The sequence below is a fragment of the Manis pentadactyla genome, chromosome 2 (genome assembly GCF_030020395.1).
Source record: "Manis pentadactyla isolate mManPen7 chromosome 2, mManPen7.hap1, whole genome shotgun sequence".
NCBI classification, from domain to species: domain Eukaryota; kingdom Metazoa; phylum Chordata; class Mammalia; order Pholidota; family Manidae; genus Manis; species Manis pentadactyla.
This window is the reverse complement of record NC_080020.1, coordinates 90,152,577-90,175,646: the sequence shown is the minus strand read 5'-3', so window position 1 is coordinate 90,175,646 and position 23,070 is coordinate 90,152,577. Positions and strand designations below refer to the sequence as shown.

General features: G+C 44.0%; 1 protein-coding gene across 10 annotated transcripts in view; it reads left to right on the top strand.

Moving 5' to 3' along the window:
* The first annotated feature begins 739 nt into the window (after nucleotides 1-739).
* The window catches only part of MAST4 (microtubule associated serine/threonine kinase family member 4), a 536,231-nt gene continuing 513,900 nt past the window's right edge, over nucleotides 740-23,070 (top strand). For 7 of the 10 annotated variants that reach the window (XM_036887943.2, XM_057494695.1, XM_036887942.2 and 4 more), the window contains exon 1: nucleotides 741-1,344. In XM_036887943.2, the coding sequence (XP_036743838.2) occupies nucleotides 1,015-1,344 (330 nt within the window). In that variant the 5' untranslated portion in view covers nucleotides 741-1,014. Of the gene's footprint in view, nucleotides 1,345-23,070 lie in introns of all 10 variants that reach the window. The other 3 variants (XM_057494688.1, XM_057494684.1, XM_057494703.1) reach the window with 2 other exon arrangements.

Here is a 23,070-nt window from a genome sequence, read left to right as displayed (position 1 = left end):
TGTGTGTGTGTGTGTGTGTGTGTGTGTGTGTGTGTGTGTGTGTGTGTTTTCTCTCGTACTCAAAGCCCTGTGTGTGTGTGTGACCCTCTCACCCCCCTTTCTCCTCTATCACGGTGTGTGTGTGTGTGTGTGTGTGTGTTTTCTCTCGTACTCAAAGCCCTGTGTGTGTGTGTGTGTGTGACCCTTTCACCCCCCCTTTCTCCTCTATCACGGTGTGTGTGTGTGTGTGTGTGTGTGTGTGTATGTGTGTTTTCTCTCCTACTCAAAGCCGTGTGTGTGTGTGTGTGTGTGTGTGTGTGTGTGTTTCTCTCGTACTCAAAGCCCTGCTACCGCTCCTTCTGGTCAGTTTTCTCCATTCCACTTCTTCCAAACAAACTCGGGCTCTTCTGCAACGTCTCATCGCCCCCTCAGCCATCTCCCGGCGGCGTTCCAAGCACGGCCAGCTACTTCTCCGCTGAGTCCGGAGTCCCGGCCTTCGGCTCCGATTTCGGGTCCACTCCCACCCTCCAGGGCACCTGCTGCTTGCTCTTCTCTGGGGTCCCACGGTTTCGGGGACCCCAGTGGCGGGTCTCGGCCCCGCCTCTCCTACCTGACGCCGGTGCGGCCGGTGCGCCGCAGCCTCCGCCCACCGGCGCGCCTGCGCGGCCATTGGCTCCCCAGGCCTCCCGTCTCCTCCGCCAGCCCCGCTCAGTCCCCAAGGCTGGTTCTGCCCGAGAAGCCGCAGTCCCGGCGGCTCGGGCGCAGCGCGCGGCTGTGGGGCGCAGAGCGCGGACCCTAGCCGGCATGCTCTGGCGCGCGCGAGTCCGCGGCGACCGCCGCGTCCAGGCGGCTGCTCACTTGGCGGCGGGCCCCGGGGGCCGTGCCACGGACATGTAATCGCCGGCGGGGCTCCGCGCAGCCCCGGAGAGGCAGCGAGAGCGAGCCGGAGCCGAGGACCCCGCCGTTTGCCCCGGAGGCGCTGAGCGCGCGCCGCGCCCCGCCGCCCCTCGGCGGCACTTTGGGCCCGTGAGGGAAATGGGAGAGAAAGTTTCGGAAGCTCCGGACCCGGTGACCCGCAGCTGCAGCGGCCGCGGCGCCTGGACTCCCGCCCCTGCCCTGGCCGCCGCGCCCTCGCCGGGTGCTTCTTCGGCCGAGTCCTCCTCGGGTTCAGGAACTCTGTCGGAGGAAGGCGAGCCCGGCGGCTTCACCCGGGCGCGGCAGCCGCCGCCGCCAGCCGCGTGGGCTCCCGCGCGTGCGGCGCTCGAGCTTGGAGTCCCCGCGCCGCCGCCGCCGCCGCCCCCGGGAGGACCCTCCCCGCCCGCGCCCGGGGGCAGCAGCGCGTCCCAGGAGGAGCAGGACGAGGAGGTGGGCACGTCTTCCCCCGCCTCGCCGCCTCTGGGTCCCGGGGCCGGGAGACCCCAGCCCTCCACCCCGCGCGGTCGGTGGGCAGGGCTCACCGGAGCTCTGCCAGTTGGGAGCCTTCCTGTGGGGCATCGACTTCCCCGTGGCTGTTACCCCCGCGTGTGTGTGTGTTTCCATGTGCTGCCTTATAGCATGCTTTTAATGTCAAAGCAGCGAACTCCTTAATATCTGTAGCTGCTACGGTGGGTCTGTGCATGGGTGTGATCTGGACTCGCGGCTTGTCCCCACAACTAAGGTCTCATTCTCCGGAGTGGGAGTTGCTTCCCATCGGAGCCCTTAGGCCGAGGGGAGTGTGGTGAGCACGGACGGATAATGTGTTGGGGGTGGTGGACGGGTGAGAGCGGTACCCGCGAAGTTCCATGGCGAGGTTTCAGCGTCACAGGCTCCCAAGAGCCCCCGCGGGCAGTTTTGGCTGGTCCCGGGCGCGTCGGTCGTCGGAGAGAGGAGCATTTCCAGCTCTCACCCGGCGGTGCTGATGTGCGTGCTTACAGCGCCCCTTCGGACCCATTCCAGGGTGTCTAGGTGCGCGCTGGCAGCCAAACTGAATTGGTAACGCCCCACCTTCTTCGGGGGACTGTACCGATCCTGGTTTCCTGGAAGGATGTTCATGCAAAACTTGTGGGTTGCATCCTGACACATTGAGCACATGACTTCAGTGCCCTCCCGCCTGCTTTCCCTGGCTTGTTCTCTGCCCTTGGGGTAGTTTAGAAAGCACAAGGTTCCTCATGTCATTTAGGTTGTTTGCTTTGGACTTTTCTTGTGAGGAAGTCATTTTGATCAGGCAGGGCTATAAATAAAACATCACCCCACACTAACTCCTTGTGAAGTGAATTCCTCAGTGCCAGGGTGAGTTTCCTCATCGCTGATGAGGTTAGCTTTAGTAAATTATTGTCTTTGTGTCGCAGGATGCAGAGGCCAGTTCTCCAGCAGTATTCCCCTGGGATCCTGGCCTGGAGGCAAAGACTGGATCTGATACAGATGAGAGCAGTCAGGTCCTAGTGTGGCGGATATGGAGCAAACCCTAGCTGGTGGTTGGTCAAGCTTCCGGCAGTAACCATGACCCATTTCCCATGTCCGGGGAGGAGTGCAAGGATCCTGGACAGGTGTCTCGAGATCTGCTTTCTAGAACTGTTTCTTTTCCTGAGTTCTGAGGCTTTGGGATGAGTTGTTTTATTCCTTTGAGGTTCAGTTCCATGATCTGTAAAATGAAAGGTATGAACCAATAAACTTAAAGTTCATTTCTGCATGAATACTCCCTTTCTCTGATCAGGAATTTAGGATGGGTCCAAATTTCAGATTGATCCTAGGAACAGGATGCCAAGAGTTAAGCTTAGTGCCACACCACCACAGAGCTACCTGACCAAACCCTAGACTGAACCAGGGTTCCTCAGGGTTACATCTCCTTTAGAAGATGTCAGGTATGCCCCCGATATTCACCCTGCAACATCTGCCTCAACTTTTAAAGATGAATACACTTGTCACTGGGCAGCTGGGGGTGTGCCCTTAACTTTTTGATTTACCACTAGAGTCTAATTTAGTGATGCCATTGTTAGGGAAAGATGGTAGATTTAGTTGCCCTGTGTTTTCTGTAGCTAGGATAGTGCTCCCAGGGAAATGATATGGGCCCGATGGGGGAGTCAGGAACTTCTCGCTTTTGATCTCGATTCTGTAGCTGATTTATTGTCTGGCCTCAGGGTGACAGTGTTTTACTTTCTCAGAAGTGGATATAATGATAGCTTATTTCACAGGCGGTGTGGAGAGGAGTGGTTGATTGAAACCCATTTTGGAAAGTGGAATGACTAAGTAACTTTGGTCAGTCTTTGTAAAATCTCAAAATTGGATGTAAACTGATACAGTATTGCAATTTATTGTGTAACTTAACCTGCGGCAGGGGATGCTGGAAATAGTCCAGGAGTGGAAATCTTGACTGGCTCTAAGAATTTAAAGCAAAACTAAAGTGGTAGAGTTTTTTTCCCCCTCAGGCATACAGAAGCGATAGTCTTGGTAAATGGTTGAAGTCCAGTACATGTTCTGATTCCTACACCGGTGATGTTGTGGTTCTTAACTTTTGGGTGGGGTAGGGTGGTGGTGGGGAATGTGGGCCTTTTTGAGAATCTAATGAAAGCTCTCCACCCTCTTCTGGGAAAATACACACAGCTATAAATACTATACCACAGGGTTCAGTCAGGAATGCTGGTTACAAACGCTGAGTTTAGTTGAAGACATAGGTTTGACTCCAGCTCTGCCACCTTAACTAGATACAGGATTGTGGGCCACCCAACAAATGGAAGCTGAGTTTTTCATCTCTTAAATCGGAATGATAGCAAGAGAGTTGTTAGACATATTTATACACCACCTAACTTAACCTTAGCACAGTATCTAACATATAACATCGAGTGCTAAATAAATTAATATTTCAAGTTCATTTGTGATAAAAAAAATTTGTGATGTGGAAGTACGAGTTTGGGCTGGCTTGTTTTTTTATTTATGCATAATTAATCTACTACTTTCAGAGAACCTGAGGCTGTGTCTATTTAGTTTATTCCCAGTTTTTCATATAAGCTGGGAAGGAGTTTTTATTTTTATCAGGTTGTTTTATGTCAAGGCACTGTTAGTGTAGTGTTGGGTATGCTGTAGCAAGACTCTGAGTATAAAGCGTTAAAAGGCTTAAGTGCAACCCATAAAGTAAAAAGAGGTTCATAAGGTTTTAAAATTGTTATGTTTAGCTTGGAGAGTAGTTGTTTTCCAAAGTCTTTTTATACAGTAACTTATTGCATCGGTTTTCAAAAGGCAGCAAAATTCAAGTTTCTAGTGTCTTATTGCAGTGCTAATTTTTTTGGTGACCTTGTTAAAGCTGTTTTGAATATATCTAGTAGTGTCAGTAGCGTCTGACCTATTTCCTATTTTATCTTACTGTCAATATTTGTGTAGACTTACAAAATCTCATATACTTAAATCAGCCCTTTCAGCGTTTGGTGCTTAAAATAGTTTATCATGGAGGTGATTGTAGTTTTTATATGTTTAATGTCAAACACATGAGAGTTAGCTATGGTGCATGACTTTTTGTTTAAATAAACTGTGTCTGACTTCTACCATTGCTTCCCCAAGCCTGTGGATAGGGGGTCAGTGGGTGTTGAGGGGCAGCAGGCTGCATTTCTGATAATTCAGTCGATCTAGATTGGAGGACTGTTCCTCTGGCAACATTTCTGAGATTTGCGTTTTGGGAGTCTGCCCTGTCTCTTGTGACAACTCTAATAAATACTCGGGTGTTGTTTGCTGTGTGTTAGTGAACTTGAGGGCAGGAATTGTGTCTTTGCTTATTAGCACAGTGCCTCTAATATTAGCAGGGGCTCAGTATATATATATGTTGAACGAATGAGGAAAAAAATGACATCTTGAAAATAGTTGCACATTTGATTGAAGGTGATTGTGTGTGTATTCGTTCAGTCTGTTGTGAAGTATGTTTAAACCTCAAAATCTCCTTGGAACAAGCCTCATGGATCACATGTTATGAATAATTTTTTTCAGGTAACTTTTGAACAAAATCACATCATGGAGGATCCACTCAGAACAACCTTTGAAGGGACTTGTGTATTAACTCTATTTTTCACTGTGTATATTAGAACTGAAACTTTCAAGGATTCTTAGAATGGCAGAAAAAAGACTTAGTGGTTAAAAGGATATTACACGTAATATAAAGTGGCTGATTTATACTCCGTTACAATAAAGGGTTTGTTTTATTGGCAAAAGTTGGAAAACAGTTTCTCTCATTAACAATAGGGACATTTACGGGATGTCTTTTAACTGCTCTATTATGTGGGATTTAAGGTTCAGGATTGCTTTTAATATCACTTTGGAGGTGTGTTGTTGGGTCCCCTACATGATAGTAATGTGGTAGATGAGTTTTTAGTGTTCATTGGTAAAGAGAATAAATAGCAAAAAGCAGCCATGAATTCAGTAAGCTTTTCATTGAATTTATATTTTATTAATCACAGCAGCTAAGTTATTTGAAAAAATATTTCATAAATCTTTACATATTTATTATTTAGTCTACTTTTTGATTTCAGAAAAATCAGTCAATCTACCATTATCAAAGTTGGATGCTTGTGAAGCAGCTGCCTAGGCACTGAGGACATTAAAGTGGGCAAGAGAAAGATAGTTCTGGCATCCCAAAGCTTCTAGTGTGGTTGGGGAGAATGTTACTGAACACATGGCTATTTGTTAATACGGTTCAAAGGTGGGAAGTGAGATCCTGGGGAACAGGCCGTGAAGGGAGCGAGTGCCTGAACCGTGTGATTCATTCAGTCTGGGAAGTAAGAGCTGCCGCACTGAGGAAGTAGCTTTGGGGCTGAGGCCTAATGGATGAGCAGGGGTTACTTGGGAGAAGGGCAGGAATGAGAGAGATGCAGGTAATGGGAGGCCCCGAAGCAGGAGAGAGTATGGTGGGTCTGTGGGTCTGGCCCTCAGGGGACCCTGGGTTGTGTGATGGGGAGGAGAGGAGAGAGAGCATGGCCTCAGATGACACTTGCAAGAGAAGCAGCAGCTGGGTCATACAGAGACTTTGGACTCTCATCTAAGGCACTGGAAGTTCATTGCAGGATTCGAATCAAGGAAGTGACATCATCAGATTTGTATTTGGGGAAGGGCCAGGCAGCGTGAAGCCCACCTGCTGGGAACTGCTGGTGTAGCCTGTTTAAATGTTCCCCAAGGAGGTGGCATCTTACTAAATGGTGTGTGAATGGAACAGGGGGCTCATTCCTGGTGGTGCAGGTACTCCAGGTAAACACATAAGAAATATAATGTGAAGAGAATTTGGGTCTATACCTGAGAATATTTTGGTGTGAATATTAAGGCTGCTTTTCAGTGAGATAATGCTTTAATCCTAGCATTTTCTTGAAGGAAAACTTTATTAACATTGATAGAGACTAAGAAAAGGGCCTTGCAAATAAATACCTGTTACTGTAGTTAATGGCCAGGTGAATAGAGGGGAAATCACCCTGATACTGTTGAGATTCCCTGTTGACAAGAAGTGTGGTGTGGTGAGCTGACACATGATGAGAATCTGGCTTGTTGGCCTGAATTTTCCTAGAGAAGGAAGAATCGGCATCAGAAAACTAAGACTTTTACCCTTTCCACCTCTGGTCTGAAGTATTCTAGGAGATGACAAATATTTATATTTCATCAGTGTTTTATAGCCAGTGACAAAGGCCATCTATCCCCTCAGACTTTAGCAGATACAGCCTGGGATTCCAGTTTGTCCCCATGAAGAATGGCATGGAAGCACTGCAGTGCGGGTGCAAACGTGATGACCTGTAGAAAGAATCCTGGTAGAAAATCTCTCAATGAGAAGGTCCATGACCAGGTGGCCTGGCATTAGAAAAAACTGAGTGGGTCATGTGTGTGTGTATGTATGTGTGCCCACAAGCACATGTGTCACTTAGAAGAGATGTTTGTACTCTTAGATGAAAGACAGCCTATGCCATTGATAGTCATGTCCCCACTTTCCACAGTGTTACCTGGAAAGGACTTGTGCCCCTTTCCTTCATCTGTCCAGGGTCAGCCACCAGTTTTGGGCCAGGCTGCAGTGAAGGTATGGACTAATGACCCTGGTTCAGCCACTTCTGGGCCAAGTGGCTCTGGAAAGGTTAGTAATACTGAGACTGTTTCCTCATCTGCAAAATAGTCATGTCAATAGTTATTGCAGAGGATCATTATGAGAATAAATGAGATGTTTATATACAGTGCCCAGTATGATGCCTGGTACCTAGTATGCATTCTATACTAGTGTTTGCTATTCCTACTGAGTATGGAAAAGCTTGTTTATGCATAATGTCAGTGCCATAGCCAGGACTAATCAGGAGTCTACTGGTCCCCTTCCTGATGGATTATGCTACCGGCAAATTTTGCTGATAGTCTCGGCAGACCCTTTCACTCGTGAGTAGATGGCATGTGTAACATAGTTATCACTTGTAATTCCATGGACAGAACATATCTAACGGTATACTAACAGCAAAGCTTTATGGTATATGCTTCATTAACCCTTCTATTAAGACACTATCTCTCTTTTGTTCATGGAACCTGCTCTTAGTGATCATTTATTAAATAATATCCTAAAAGACTCTATGAACATGTAAATGACTAGCTGCACCCAAGTATGTAATTAGAAGGCAGTATGTCAGCCGTGTGATGAGGTGGGGGAGATGACCATGTACTTCACTTAAGCTTCCTAGGTAATGATTTGGGGGCTGAAAAGGGAGTAACAAGGAAACACAGTGATTTTTCTGGAGGCCCACTTTGGTTCATAAAAGCATGGTGGGGATGGGGTGAGGCAGGCAGTCCAGTGGCCACCCCAACTTCGTAGAGAGGAAATCTGTTAAAAATACGATAGAACTTTTAAAAAGTGCAGGAACTCAGTGTGTACATTTCTCAGCAAATGTTCTATTTTGTCCCTTTGGGATAGTGTAAACATTCAGTTTTTAAGGCAAAAATGCAAATAACGTAGGAGCACTTTTGATGCAATTTAAATGCTGGCGCAGTGACTGCCGCTCACCATCCCCCGTCCCTTGAACCTTAGTGCTCTGCCCTGTGTGTCTGCTCAGGTTGACATTTACACAACTTTGCATCATTTAGTTCAAAGATTCTTGTTTCTTTTATGTCTCCAATATTTTTTCTGGTTTCTTATCTGGTAATGTTATTTTGGGTGAAAGCATAACATAACATGATTAGGCAGAACTCTCCTCCTCTGTCAGCTTCTGTGCACTTGTTTCTTCGTCCTCTTTGCCTTTCTCTCTCAATGCTCTCACCTGGTTCAGATTCTGGGGAAGAACTGGACAGCAGTCACCTGTGCTTCCAGGGTTAGGTGAGAAAACCCTTCTGTAAAGGTGAAAGGTTGGTTCAGTACCATGGTCAGCGGTGTACAGGCCTTACAGTCACATTTAAATGTATAGAACTTGGGTGAAATTTCTGGTAGCTCTTCCAACTTCTCTTCAGGAAAAGCACTCACTACTTAGTTAATGATTTGAATTCATAACTAGACGTGTGTGTCTGTGAGACAGCTTATAAATTTGTACCCTAGGCCTGTACTCTTTTGCTAGCCCATCAATTCCTCTCTGAGACATAGTCGATATAATTTGATTATGGTACTTGCTTCCACTGAACCTTTCAGCCCAAATGCTTTATACTGATATTGGGGGCAGGGGAAGGTAGGGAGAAGAGAGGGAGGATGGAAAGGAGACAGATTGGCTCTCCTTTCTTAACTAATTTCATAGGCTATCTTGTGGAAAATGGAAATTTAATTTTAATCTTCTTGACTTTATAATGTATCCGTGTTTTCAGTGGTTGGCAAGCTCACAGGTGCATCCGGTTTAGTTTGGGGAGTTGAGTGTACATGAACAGACTCACATCAGCTGTGGGCCTTTTGGTCTCTCCCTTAGAACTTGGTCAGCTCCTTTTATATATGCTGTGAAGTTAGGTATGTAGTTCCCTCCTACCCAATGACTTTGTGCCTTTCTATATTTACTTTAAAAATAATACCATCGTATCTCTGGCTTCTGGTGTAAAGATGCATCTTCTCAGGCATTTCTCTTTGCAGACATGGATGCACCTTCTTCAGTGCTGGAAGGGCCCCAGTGCTTCATCAGTGCCAGGGAAATAAAGTAAAATTGGGTTAGAATTGGTGGTTAAAATCTTATGTTGCTATGCACTGTCATTGAGATTTATATTCACAGAAATTACCAATTTAAAATTGCTTCTTAGGGCAATCATTGCTAGTTAGACTACATTAAGTTGTTGAAATGGAATGCAGTTGCGATTAAATCCATTTTGTATATCAAAGTTAAAGGATTATTTTCACAAATAGGTGCTTTATGAATAAGTTGGTTCCTTAGGAATATGTCTAGCTCCTCAAGATATAACACAACCCACAAAATTTGCGTTGTCACTCCCATTAGTTTAAGCTGGAGTGCTTAATTGAAATCATCTGAGGCTTAACTGAAATCACCACCCAAGGCTTCTCCTTTTAAATGGGCAGCTCAGAGGATGCTCACTTAGGTGCAGCCATGAAGAGGAGGGGGAATTGCTCCAGAGGCGAGGGTAGTCCCAAATGCCGGTTTGGAGAGAAAGGACCATTGAAAAGTTTTACTTGAGCAGAACTTCAGAATCATTTCAAATGAGTAAAGAACATATCAGGAAGACCCAAGACAATGCTGACCTTCCTGTTCTTGTGGCTCTTATCAGACTGGTAAGTAGAAGCCCTGGGTCATCAGTGTGGCCTCAGTTTAAAGACAGAGAGTGTGTGATCATGAGAGCAAAGCAGAACCAGAAGCCAACTGCTTGTCAAATAAGAAAAGCCTGCCTTCTCTTTGCTCTATGTTTTGGTACTTTATTTCTCTATTGTTTGAAATTTTACCTTTGTAACTTCATTTAATGTACCACTTTATATCCTTGAAATTGTTATTTGGTCTACGGACATTGTTACCCTCATAAACTATCCCAATTCGGTGTTGGCTGGGAAGAGTAGTTCAGAAAATGCATCTAAGATCCTCAAAGTCCGTGGCGAGGAGTGGGTCCTTGGCACGGTGCACATTCTCTGTTAGGACAAGAGAGAGAATGGAAATTACAACTATGAACTCTCTTGATTTTCTTTATTAAAATGTCAGTATCACTTCTGTTTTTAAGAATTCTATTTTGAAATTAAAACATGTTTCCCTGGAGCAAGCTGAGGGCAGCTGTTAAAAATTACAGAAAAAGACCTGTTGGGAAGAGTCACACCATTAGTGTAGCAGCATTACAATTTGTAGCCTGCTAAAATCATACTGTTTTAAATTCCTTTAAGATTATTTCTGAGTCATCACTTTCTGTGTATTAGGTTACCTGTCATTCCTTGTTCTAATTCATTCCTGTTTCTTTCCTCCCCTTCTATCTATAGCTCGGTCATCGGAATTTTAAAAAGAATACAACAAACCACGTTAGTTGGAAATTGTAGTAAAGTCTTTAGTTAGAATGTTTGGGGTCAAGGAGGCTTTTCTGGTTACTGAATTTTAAGATTCACCAAAATTAATTTGAAAGTTCCCATTCTCGTTTTGTTACTTACCTTCCCCACCTTCCCCCATATGATGGTGGTATGGTTTTCTTGCCTTATTATTCTCTACTCAACAAGCTGGATTTTTTTCTAAGTGATTGGACACCTTGTAATGCTTTAGGGTCTTCACTTTGGGCATAAATCATTTTTGAAGACTACCAAAGATGTAGAAGTGTGTAAGAGGTTAGAAAGTGAGGATAAGATTGCATGTGCTATTAACGAAAGACAATCTTGATTTCATTAACTTTAAAGGTTGAAGATAGAAGGAGAGTTCTGTTTCTGAGGGTTGCGCTGCATTATATTTGTTCCTGAATTCTGCCAGATCTTGTATGTAGGTAATATTTGTACAGCACTTAACAGTTTGCACGTCCTTTTCTGATATTATTTCATTCGTTTTCTCATTCCCATTGTGTACACATTTCTTTTCATAGTCTGGTTAATAATTAATCTCTCTCTCCCACTAGATTGTGAGTTCCTCAAAGTGGGAACAATGTCATTTCCACTCAAATCCCTGCAACAGGGAGAGCGCCTGCTGTATAGTGAATAATAATACATTGAACAAAATTGCATGGAGACAAATTGTTAAAAGACACCATTGAGTATTTTACATGCATTTATTTGTTTAACTTGTACAGAAGTCTTTTTAAATTTAATTGATCATTCAGTTGGTCCACACCACCAACTATAGCTAAGTGACCCTCTCCTCATCATACAAATGAGAAAAATAGAAGTGACTGTGAAAGGAGCAGGTGTGAGACCATTGAGGAGCCTAGCACAGTGTGGCTGTCATGTGATGTCACATGGCAATCAATGATGGTTGAATGAATAATCGTTAAATGAATGAAAACACCGCTTAGTGGGTAGTGCCTATCCTTTGGCATTAAGAGTTTGGATTTAAATGTCTGTAAAACTTCAGATCTGGGCTAATACTTAAAGCCAGGTCATCAGTTAATGGGCTGAGTGGGTTTCTACAAATGAAGGGTTTCACTATAAACCAATTCTTTTTTTCCTGTTGGCCTTGGGAAGTTGTATTTTGCTGGGGTAATCTCTAGTTCCTCATTACAGCCACATTTGTAGCAGTAAGTCATTTTTGGCCATATATTTAAAGGAATTATTTGAATATCTGGTGAAATATTGACAACTAGCCTCAAAATACTAAGTGATACTGGGTTGTGCTCATTAGCGCTCAGGAAACAGCTGCTGTCCCTGGAAATGGGTTGTAGGAATCCTGGCAGTTTCACCAGTAGCAGTGAGGGTTGGTGTGGGAGTTAGGAGGCCTGAACTTTGCCTTAGATTCTTACTAGGCAAATTGTTAGCCTCCATGATATTCACATGTGAGAAATGAAAAAGTCCTTTTCAGCTCCAGCTTCGGTTTTATGTTTCCCTCTTAATATAGAAATATTATTAAAAAAATTTAAAGGCATCATCAGTGGATAACGGAACTGTTCATGTTTTCCTTTGAACAAACTTGATAGTCAATTGTGGTATTTTTCGATTAGTGAAAAGGCACAGACTCTTGGAAAGATTTCTTACAAGGGCAGTTACTCATAGATTCTTCTTCCTTTCAGATTAGGATTTGAACATAGAAAATGTTACATGTTCCACTCTGATTCATTTAAAAAATTTATTTGGTATGTTGCTGTCAGTCATCAGAATAAATTAAGGATACTGTCTTTTACCTCCCCATCGTTGCAAAGAAGTTTAACTCTGGGTAATAAAGTCGGTTTTATATTTCTTTAAATGCTATGGCATACTATTACATGCACCAGAAATTATTGTTCTATGTGAAAATATGAGGGATGGTTTTTTTCGTGCTAGCTCCTGGAAACTCGGACTGCAGAATTGGGTCTTTCTCCCTTAGAGCTATTTGCAAATCCTTAAATCAGTGGTGGGATCTTTTTTTTTTTTTTTTTTTTAAACCATAGGCTCTAAGCAGAAGACTCAGGTTTGCAATTTGCTTCCTGCCTGGAATTATTTTCTTTGGGCCATATGTCATATGAGAAGTCTGTCATTCCCATACCCTAGACCAGCAACTTGTGATTTTTTAAAAATAAATTTTCATTTAAAAGATCTACATGGTCTCTGCTTCCTGTAGGCAGAGAGGACCCTCTTGTACTCTTCTGGATCCTAGTTGCCCAGCCCTTGAAGTAGGTAAGGTTGTTTGCAAAGTAAAACCAGAAGCTATCAGGGTTACTTTGTAAGTTTGTTTGAAAGTCAGCTCTTTGGAACTCAGAGTTGTGAAGTCCCATAGAGATGTAGTTTTAAATTATGATTTGGTGTCCATCTCAGCCTACAAAAGCCTAGTTGTCTTGCCAATGGGTTTCAGCCCTGGGCAAGTTTGCTATGGATTCAATGTGACCAAAGAAAATGACAGCAAAACGTTCTTGTGGGTGAAATGGTTATATCCAACTTTATTTCCAGGTGGTAGGTCAGTCACTAGAATCCCATTCACTCAGAGCGAGTCTGTATGCAGCAAGCCAGTCTCTGCCTCTGGGCCCCTCTGTCCACACAGCCATCCTCTGGGCCCCTCTGTCTGCACAGCCGTCCCTCACAGCTGTCCTCCGGGCCTCTCTGCACAGTCATCACACACAGCCGTCCTCTGGGCCTCTGTCCTTAGCGCTGCCACCACTCCAGCCTTTGCTCTGCTCGCCTGCAGCCTTGCAGCCCTGCCGCCGTGTTGCACCCAGAGCGCTGGATGGAGCTCTTTTTATAGAGTCAACAGCCATGTATTGCCCACAGGTGTGCAGTGAGCTAGTCAACCACAGCCAGGTGAGAATCCTGGCCACAGGAACTCTCATTTTATCCACACTAATTAACCCCCAGAATGGGATGATAAAGTCCTAGAGATGCAATAATCGTGCTAGAAATGGCCAAGGAAGTGGAATCTTGGATCTGAAAGGTCAGAGGCTGCTTTGCACTCTGTTTTCTGCAGAGATGTAGAGCATACCTTGGCTGAGGGTCACCAGAGCCTGGGCCTCTGACTGTCAGCAGTCCTGTCATCCTCTTGTCTTGTCTGTAACTCAAGGTTCCTTTGAGGTCCTGGGGGGCAAGCTTGTCTTCCCTGTAGTGTTGGTGGCAATATAGCAGCTTCTGGAGGTGGATGACGGGTGCAAGTAATCACTGGTTGTTAATTGTCAACATGTGCCCACGTGAATGAGCAGGGCCCTGTCCTCCTGGGTGGTGTTAGGGCCCAGGTGGGTCAGGGGAGAGGCAGCTTGCACACTCGTCCTCCACTCTAGCCACCAGGTGGCTCTGGGGATCCTCCAGGAGGTGTGGCAGTGACTTTTCTTTGTCCTGAGGACAGCCTCATGGGTGCCCAAGACTCCTTCACATACGGGAGCAAATCATTTTAACCCAGAGCACAATGTCTCCTGATGCTTTTCAGTTCCGTTCTAACCAGGGAGGGCTGTGAAGGCTCTGAATTTAAGGCAGATGGTGTTTACCTCAGAAAACCCATCAAGATGCCTTGTAAAAATAAACCGAGTATTATGAGTAGAAATAATTAAAATTAGGGGCCGTTTGTCCAAAACCTTAATTTCTTTGCGCAATAAAATTTCTTTGTAGCACCAACAATGTTCAAGTTTGCATGGTCTGTCTCTTCCTCACCAGCAGGCATTCAATTCTACCATGCTTTTTCTTTTAGTTTAACTCGGTTAATAGGATTTAGAGTCGCTTTAAGTGAGGTTTAAATAATTGCCATGTGTCCTTGTCCTGTTGGGGAACTTACAGGAAAATGTGTGTTTTTAGGGGTCTCTTTCTTTTCTGAACCTAAATCCACAGAATTTGCTGCAGAGTGGCCACATTACTCCGACAGAGATCATTGTTATTCACCGTGCCCCGAGCTGCCAGTTTTCCCCTTTCCCTCCCCCATCCGCCTCCCGCCTCTCCTGAGAGGGTGATGGCCCAGCCATGGACAGGCACCCTTGGTTCTCTTAAGGAGCTGGAGGAAGCCCGTCCCAGCGGCTCACAGCCGGGATCCAGCAGTGAGCATGGGTCCAGCAGGGCTCTCACTGTCCATTTGGGGACCGTCTGTGGTGATTAAAAGGAAAGTGAAACACTGGTTTTTAAAAATGTTAAGTGGAGGTTTACCAAGTGGTCTCACAACGTTGAGTGTAAGCCCTGCTGAGCCGCATCAGGCGGTGCTCGCTTCATATTCCTGAGGGTCCTGCTGTCAGATGGGCACTGTCTTGAATTGTTCAGACACTGTTACCTGTAGTTTCTAGAAATTTATTTTGACACTTAGGGACATCTAAGGATGTAAATTTAATTGCTGCTGCTTTCTCTATGGACCTGGGTGAAAGTGGCAGATTATAAAGCAAAATTGCCACTAAGGTAAGTCTTCTGAAAATTAAGTTTCACAGGTGTTGAAGATCTTGTTTCTAAACTTGTAATGTGGTTTAATGACTTTTAAAGCATTACCTTCAATTCTTGGGCAGTCAGACCAATGTGACTCTTGATGGGGGTAGCTTTCAATTTGTGGTTAAAATAGCTGCTCATTTAGCATAGCCTAGAAAACTGTAAGAGTGGGATTTTGTGTATGGGGCTCATTTTAACCTAAACTAGCAGGCTGGAGCTCTTTATTTGGTGTTATTAAAATACCGGGGTGGTGAGTGAGCTGAGTTAGGTCAGCTTCTTATGTGCGGGATTTTTTTGGGTGGGAGGGGCAGCATTTCTTTCTTCCCCTTGCCTGTTGCCTGTACTTTGAAGGGAAGAAAGGGAAGAAATATTAGCATACTGGATGGGTGGACATAGGGTCCTGGAAAGTGAGGGTGTTATCTTAGCATGCTGTTTCAATAATAGGTGCTGGGGAAGAGTCCTCACTGGAGGGGAGGTATAGGACTCCCCCCTGGTCCCTGGGCTGCTGCTAGAGCTGGTGGGGTGGAGTTGGTGTGAAAGTTCCTGGTGTTTTTCTTTGCCAAGAGGTATTAATTGAGCCTTGTTTCAATAAGTTTCTAATCAAGAAACCTTCTAAGAGTATTTTTTTAAAGATTTAAATTTTCCTAGATAATTTATGTTTACAACTAAGATTATTTTTAGTCATTGTCTTAAGGAGCTTTTTGTTTATGAGGACAGAGTTTGAGGGGAAAGTATGTTTGGTAAGAGTTTACCAGGTAAGCCGTTTCTGGTACGATCTCTGGAGCAGAGAGCTTTCTTTTCTTGGATTGGGATATCTTTTGGTTACTCATTACTTGAACTTAAAGCTGGAATTTCACACACCCCTCAATCTTTTTTGTTGTTTCTTCCTCCTCAAAGTGTATTTGGAAAACATCATGGAGGGGCTCTCACCCTCTGTGTCTTTGGCAGAAATGCTGGTCTGTGTCAGAGTGGAACCCTTGACATAGCTGAGGACTTGCCTAGTGGCCATGGCAGCCACTGACCTGGGAGCTTTGAGACCTTGGAGCTGTGTGGACTCATTGTACATCCTCGGTATCCACAGCCTCACCGATTTATGAGGGTAGATCTTGAGATTTTATAAGGTGGCTTCTCCAGGCCTCACATGTGTCAGGGTAGCTGGTTCCCAGCGTTTGCAGTTGGGGGGAGAGAAGGGAGCCTACTGAGACAAAACCTACTCTGGAAAGCTCCTGGGACTTTGTCTCCTTCAGGATTCTGCAGGCATGGGGCAAAGTCCCTTCACTGCAAGTCAGTGAGTGCCAGTTGTGGCCTGCCAGTGTGGAGGCCATGTGTGACGTGGGGGCAACTTCCAAAAGCCACACAAAATTACAAAGCGAGGCAGGGTGGTGGGCACTGGAGAAAAGGCGCTTATAGCATACATGGGGAAACCTTAGAGGAGATGGTGGTACTTTGAAATGTCCAAGCCAAGGGCAAGCGACTGGGGCAGTTCTGCTTTTAGAATTAACATTAAGCTCTCAAGTGGGCTTTCTTTTAGCACAGTTATTCTCCTTCTGGTGGCCAGCACATCTTCCCTCAGGAAATACAAGAAAGCAGCCTGTGAGGCTCTGTGCCGGTGTCTGCCCACTTCCACTACTTGTTCAAAGATTCTCTGTCCCAGTTTTTTTTTTTTTATTATAACACTGCATGTACTGTGGACTTTGGAAATTTACAGCTACAACTATGTTGTTAATCTTACTCAAAACTGTTTATTCTGTCCATGTAGAGCTTGCAGATAGCTGGTTAATGCATGAAATGATAGAGTAGAAGCTGTTCCTGTAACACTGGTATCATCTAGCATGTGAAGTAGGAGTTTATTGGCCCTTATTGAGAGGATATTTGGGGTCTCTAGACTCTTTGACTCTCCAAGAGGATGATGAGATCCCACCATTCATTTTCAAAGCTTAATTGATCTTATTGGAGGTTTTCAATGTTGCAGAAGACCAAGGGACCCCCAACTTTTCCATCCTTTGGGGAGCAAGTTCCTTTTTTGAGCTGGCAGATTTCTTTTGTGCCAAAAAGACATAATACTTCGCACACTTCCCACCACAAAGGAGCTGCTAGAACAGTGGTTTGGGGAAAGCAGAGACATCACAGTCCACATGCAGGGAGAGGTCCCAGGAGCCCTCCTGTTAGGTGGGGGGTGCGGGGGCTTGTGTTCATCTGCAGCTAAGGACAAGGCATCCTTTCCCCATGCACTTGAGACCATCTTTTTAAGCAATCAAACCTCTCTCTTGCTCTTTGCCTTTTCATTTCTGTGATATTTCAAACAGGAACTGGGAAGGTTGTTAATTCCTTGCCTTGGGGATATTCACCTGGCAGGAAATGGAAGCAGTCTGAAGTAAAAGTTCTTCAGCATTTATAAGAAGTCTACACCTATAGAAGAGAGAATGTGGCACCTTTCTGGGTGAAGGATGGTTCCCTTTGAGGACAGAGAAAGAAAGAAAGGAGATTTCTCCAGATGGGAAGGAGGTCTAGGTTGGTGGCCCTGGGATGCAGGGCTGGGGATTTAGTGACCTTGGTGGCAGCATGAGGCCAGGGAGGAGGCCACTTGCCCTTTGGTTGGGCCTAGGAAGGCTGAATTTCAGACACCTGGGCTTTCTCCCTTGGCCTAGATTCCAGTTCCCTGTGATGGGCGTGGGAGCACAGGTGTGTTGGGTTTCAGGGTTGAGGTGTCAGTTGCCCATGAGGATTCAGCAGTGAGCATGATAGACTTACCTTTGTGTGGCATCCCGGGAGTAACTCTGAGGGATCATTTTCTTACCATGGGCCTCGAAATCAGAATTATCCTGATTGTAAGAAAAGTTGACTTTGTGAGTTGAGGTTTAATACTTGCACCCATGATCCAAACTTGGGTTCCTGAAAATGCCTTGATGAGGTGCTATAGCCACATAAACTTAAGATCTTCATCCTGCCCTTCTGTGTAATTTTGCTAAAACTTAAATTATGGTGAGCCAGACAAATCAGAAGTTCGTGAGAGCTTAGTTTCTCATAGCTGGAAAGCGTTGAGCTGTCTTCCTTCTCTCCCTTTGGCAGCCTCCAGCAAGTTAGTGGCTGCCTGCACTGGGCATTACCCACAGGTCTGTTAATGCACTGACCTCGTGTTGTGATATCTTCTTCCCTCACAAGACTGAGCTACACAAGAGCAGAGACCCTGTCTCATTCATCTTCATAGCCACAGCAGCTCTGCCTACAGTATGCAATAAATCTTTAAGTAAATTAATGCATGGAAGAAACTTTACTCTGCAGCTTAAGGGGAGTTGAAGCTCTGAATTTGTGCTAGCACTGAAAGGCTAAGACTAGAAGAATTCCAGAATAAGTCCCCTAATTTCACCTCATGGATTGCGATTGAGTACAGCACGTGAATTTCTCCCGTTCATTCTGTGTTCCCCTGTCTAAGGCAAGCAGTGTGGGAGTTCCAGAAGAGATGGTTTAAAAATTTTTGTTTTAGTTTTAAGTATTGTATATTCAAGTTCTATATTAGAATCAGTTTCTAGAAGTCTAGCAATGCTGGCTGGCGAGTCGTCACCAGTTAGGCAGAACTGACTGGAGTAAGCAATTCAGGCTGTCTGGACATCCAGGTCACATCTCAGGGCTCCTGGTTCATTTGCTGACAGGAGAGGGTGATGCTCAAGGCCAGCCTCCTTGGAGGTGAAGGGCTTCTGGAGGGCCCTGGGGAAGCCAGGGTCTTGCTATGTCAAGCTCCTGGGATGAGCAGCTGGCTGGGACCTCCATGTGATTAGGTGTGATCACTTTATACTCCATCCACTGAAAGGGCAAACATTTACAAATGTTTATAAAAGCAAATCCTGGGATAAAGACCAAGACTTCCTTGTGTAAATAGTTGGTAAGTATTTTCCTTTCTTTTCTTTTACTAATTAATTTCCCTGACAGCATTGCTGGTGGCTCTTTTCCACAATTGGTTGCTGAATTGCAATGCTCAATTATCTGTGTAATAACATGCTATAAAAACATTAAAAAGCCAGGAAAAAAATGGCTTCAACCAAAGTGGCTGAGCCTTGAAAATAGACACCTTGCACACTTACATCTAGGCTGAGAGGAGAACATCAAATCTGTCATGAATGATTTAATTGACTGAATTTCTTCTTAAAAGGTAAAATAAAGCAATAGGGTATGAAGCACTAAAATTACTTTCAGATACAACCAGAAGCACTATCTCATTCCAATGTTTGTATTTTCTGATGCTGTCAATTAGAAGTGATTCTCTGTGGCTATCAAGCTTTTAGAAATGTGGATCATGCATTTCAGAATAGCCCGTTTTGGAGACTTGCTGTATGCTGTCAGTGTACGTGTGCTTTGAGGACATGGTATTAAATTCTATGTGCAGTCTTACAAGGAAGGTCAGAGTATGTCCATTTCACAGTTAAGGAAAGTGCAACTTGAAGAAATTAACTTGCTCAGCTTGTCTGATATCAAAACCAGTGCTCTTTCCCACAGTGGGTCAGTAAAAGCAGAGAGGAGCTGATTTGTTTTTCCTTTTGTTAGTTGTTCATGAATGCATTTACCAATTTATTGTGCCAGTTACATAAAAAAATGTAGAACAGAATTGCTGAACCCTGCCTGAATTTCTGGCCCAACAAAATTGTCAGATGACATGAAACAGTGGTGATTTTAAGCCACTAAGGTTGAGGATAGACTGCAAGACCATAGATAAACAGTAATAAGGACTGATGAAGGATGCTCATCCTCTTCCCGTAGTAGCCCCCCTCCCCCCACAGTACTACCTTTAGGGGGTTGTACCAGGGAAGCACAGATGTGGACAGATCGATGCCCATTAACAAATAATATACCTAAGCAAACTAATAGAGGGAGAAAGGCAATGCTTGAGAAAGCCAGGAGCACAATAAGCAAAATATTTACCCTGTCCTTGAGGCAGCTGGGATTGAATAGGGAACTGAGTGCTATGGCAGTGTTTTTGGTCCTGGTTTTGAGCACATTGGACAATGTTTGGCACTTTGACAATGACAGGTTTTGACTAGGAGATCCTAACTGTGCACCTGTGTCTGATAAAGGCTACCACGTGGTTCTGTGAGTGGCCAGGGGCACAGAAGAAGCAGTGGCCTCACTCCTTTAGGTGTATGGAGAACGGTAATGTTTACTGCCCTTTCCCATTTACCCAGAGCCTGTTAGGAGCAGGAGCTGTGCTGGATGCCTCAGAGGCATCCTTTTCATCCTCACTGGGAGTCCGTGAAGTGCAGAGAATGGGCCCCATTTTACAGGTGAGGAAACGAGCCTTACAGAGAACTTGGGTAGTCAATACCTGGTCTTCTAGTTTGTGACAGAGATAGGATCTGAACTCCTCTATTAGCCTTTCAGGTGTCTGACTTTTGGTACTTGGATGTTTTTGACTTTCAGCTTTGACCCAAGGGCTTTATGTAAAGGATACTGACCACTGTCGTCAGAGTAAGAAAGAGCCATGCATGCCAAATTCTATGTCCTGTATTGTTCATGGATATTTTGTAATTTGTAGAAGACTCCATGTTTGTGAGTGTGTGTATGTATTTGAAAGCATGATTCTGTACAAATTTATGGCCTCACCACAAGGTAACTTTAGCACAAACATTAATGTCTCATTATAGAACTAAACACTTTTCTCTATCCTGAGAAATTATATACTGGTTTAAAAGACCTCAGAAGAACTGAATGTGACTTTTGATGTTTATCATGATAATTTTTGAGTGGGTCCTCAAATAGCAAGACAACTATTAAGAAGTGTCCTTCCCATTAGGAATAACTGTGCTCTTCACTTCCTTTAGTAATTTGAGAATTGCTAGGGCACATTTTACCAAGAGAAGGAATTTTTTTCCCTGACTTTGCTGACCTGCTGGATATTTGGGGTTGAGGAGAGAATAAATGAACAGAGAAGACTACCTCTTTCTAGGGCATCAGTATTCTATCATCTTTTTAGCCAGCAAAAGGATGTTGTGTGACCAACGTACCATTTTTGAATACCATATTCTCTTCATGGCAATGCCTGGAAGGCCAGCCTGTCACCCTGAGGCAGGCCTATAACGCATGTGGAGGATGGTATGGATAGTGAAAGGAGTGGCAAGAAATCAGTGGGCAAAGAGAATAAAAATTATCTAGTATATTTTTATCATCTGTTGGTGTTTTGAACCTCAAATACACATATGACCATTATACAAGAGTAGGTTTTACAAGGGTAACCGGAGTAGATAGTTTGACATTTGGGGCTTGCTGGGCTTCCTGCTCTTGAACCTTGAATCCCTCAACTTGATGGGGACGCACTGGGTGCTGAGTTATGGCTGTGTCACCCACTCAGCAAGGACTTGGCAAGCGAGAGCCTGAGGGTGTATGCATTTCACTTACTTGGGGCTGTCATGTCTGATCAACCTTTTGTTAGAAGCATTTTTTCTCCTTGAAAACTCATAAAAATTCATGTTGTAAAATCAGTGCCTGCAGGATTCTGCAGTTTCATTGAGCTGCTTATAACCTTTTCTCCTAATAAATATATCATCCCCCTCATGCACGGGGGTACGGAGGTGTGTTTGTGAATCTATGTAGGAGGCTCATGTATATGCCGGAGTAGGTTTGCTGAGGGAAATGAACTAATTTCCCCCCAGGTCAATGTGACTAAGATATTTCTATGCATAGTCTCAGAAGATTTTATTCTGGTGACTATTTCAAATGTTTTATTTTTATCTTGTATATGTTTTACCAGATACCTTTCAGCATATCTGTTTATTTTACTGCTACAATTATGCTTTGCTTACTTGTGTATATGGGAAGAAGTAATTCCAGAATTATTTGGAAAGAAAAGATATCAGAATTTTAGTGTTTTAAATGTAGGCCCCCTTTTGATGGAGGAGAGGGGCAATGTTTAAAAATTACTGATGCCCTATAGTTACAGTACATATGGCCAAAATCCTATAGGAAAAGCCTATTCCATTGTGTTTAACGATATAAGCTGAAACTTTGATAGAGTACAAAGAGGACAGCTTGTCCTGTTCTGCAGCACTTTTATTATAAAGCAATTTTACTCTATTGTGTGTATATTTGTGAATGGGGAAAGAGGAATTCTACTGATTTTCCTCCACCTAAAACTTGTATGGTATTATGTCTGCAAACATGTTGTAAAAGCTCTACAACTTCTGAATTTTGAATAAAGTTATATAAGACTTTATTATGAATGAAGAAGTTATCCTGTGAAACTAGGGTGGCAGACCATCTGTAATCCATGCTGTTAGGGCAGTCAACCCTAACTGATGGCCTTGGGAAAGACAAAACATGGCTTTTAGTAAAATAAAACAATATGTAGCATTTCTGATAGAAGTGAAGAATTTAGCTCTGTGGGCAATAGTCACATTTATGGAATGTTAATTAGCTGTAAATTGTGACTTTTTAAATGAATTTTATAAGAAAATACTTGTATATACTTATTCTTCTTTCTTTCCCGTCTCTGTCCATCCTTTTCTCCTACCTCATATGAGGACAGTTCTGTTTTGGCAGGTCCTTATTTTTTCTTATGTCTCATCAGAAGTGATAACTCACTTTGTTAGAGGGGCAGTGATTGCAAAGTGGAGGATTATAACTCCAAGTGGGGCTTAATCAGCCTGAGCAGGTGCATTCGAAGTAAGATATACTGTTTTTAATGCAAATGTCCCCCCTTATTCAGAGGAAGGAAGACATGGATAGGAATTGACATAGCAGTTAGAATTGTTTCTAAATAGATTTTTTTCCCCCTGAATTCTCTAGGCACCAACAGTAGTATCTCATTAATAAATGGAAGTGAAATATAAAGGAAGAGAAATTGAGGTTGACTATCTTAATTTTTTGCTCTGAGGGATCACGACTGATTAAGAAAAATGAAGTCAGAGGCTTCCATAAACACACAGGAGCCTCAGTGGTATAGTGCTCATTGTAGAGTGGAATTGGATTGTGGGACTCCAGTTAAGAAGGGCCAGTTACATTAAAATGCCTGAAGCTCTACTGTAAGGCAGCTTAAATGTCATGAGACTTAACAGGGTGCCTTTATAGTGAGGGGCTGGAATTTTTCCTGTCCTTCCTCATCTTGAAGTATCCTACTGTTTGAGAAGAAGAAAGAAAATGTTCGAGTAATATCTAGGGACCAGGGCATGCAGATTAAACCAGGACTTTTCTGTTAGGTGAATAGAATCTTTGTGTCAGGTGTAATTCTGCTTTGCATTTTAGTTGATTTT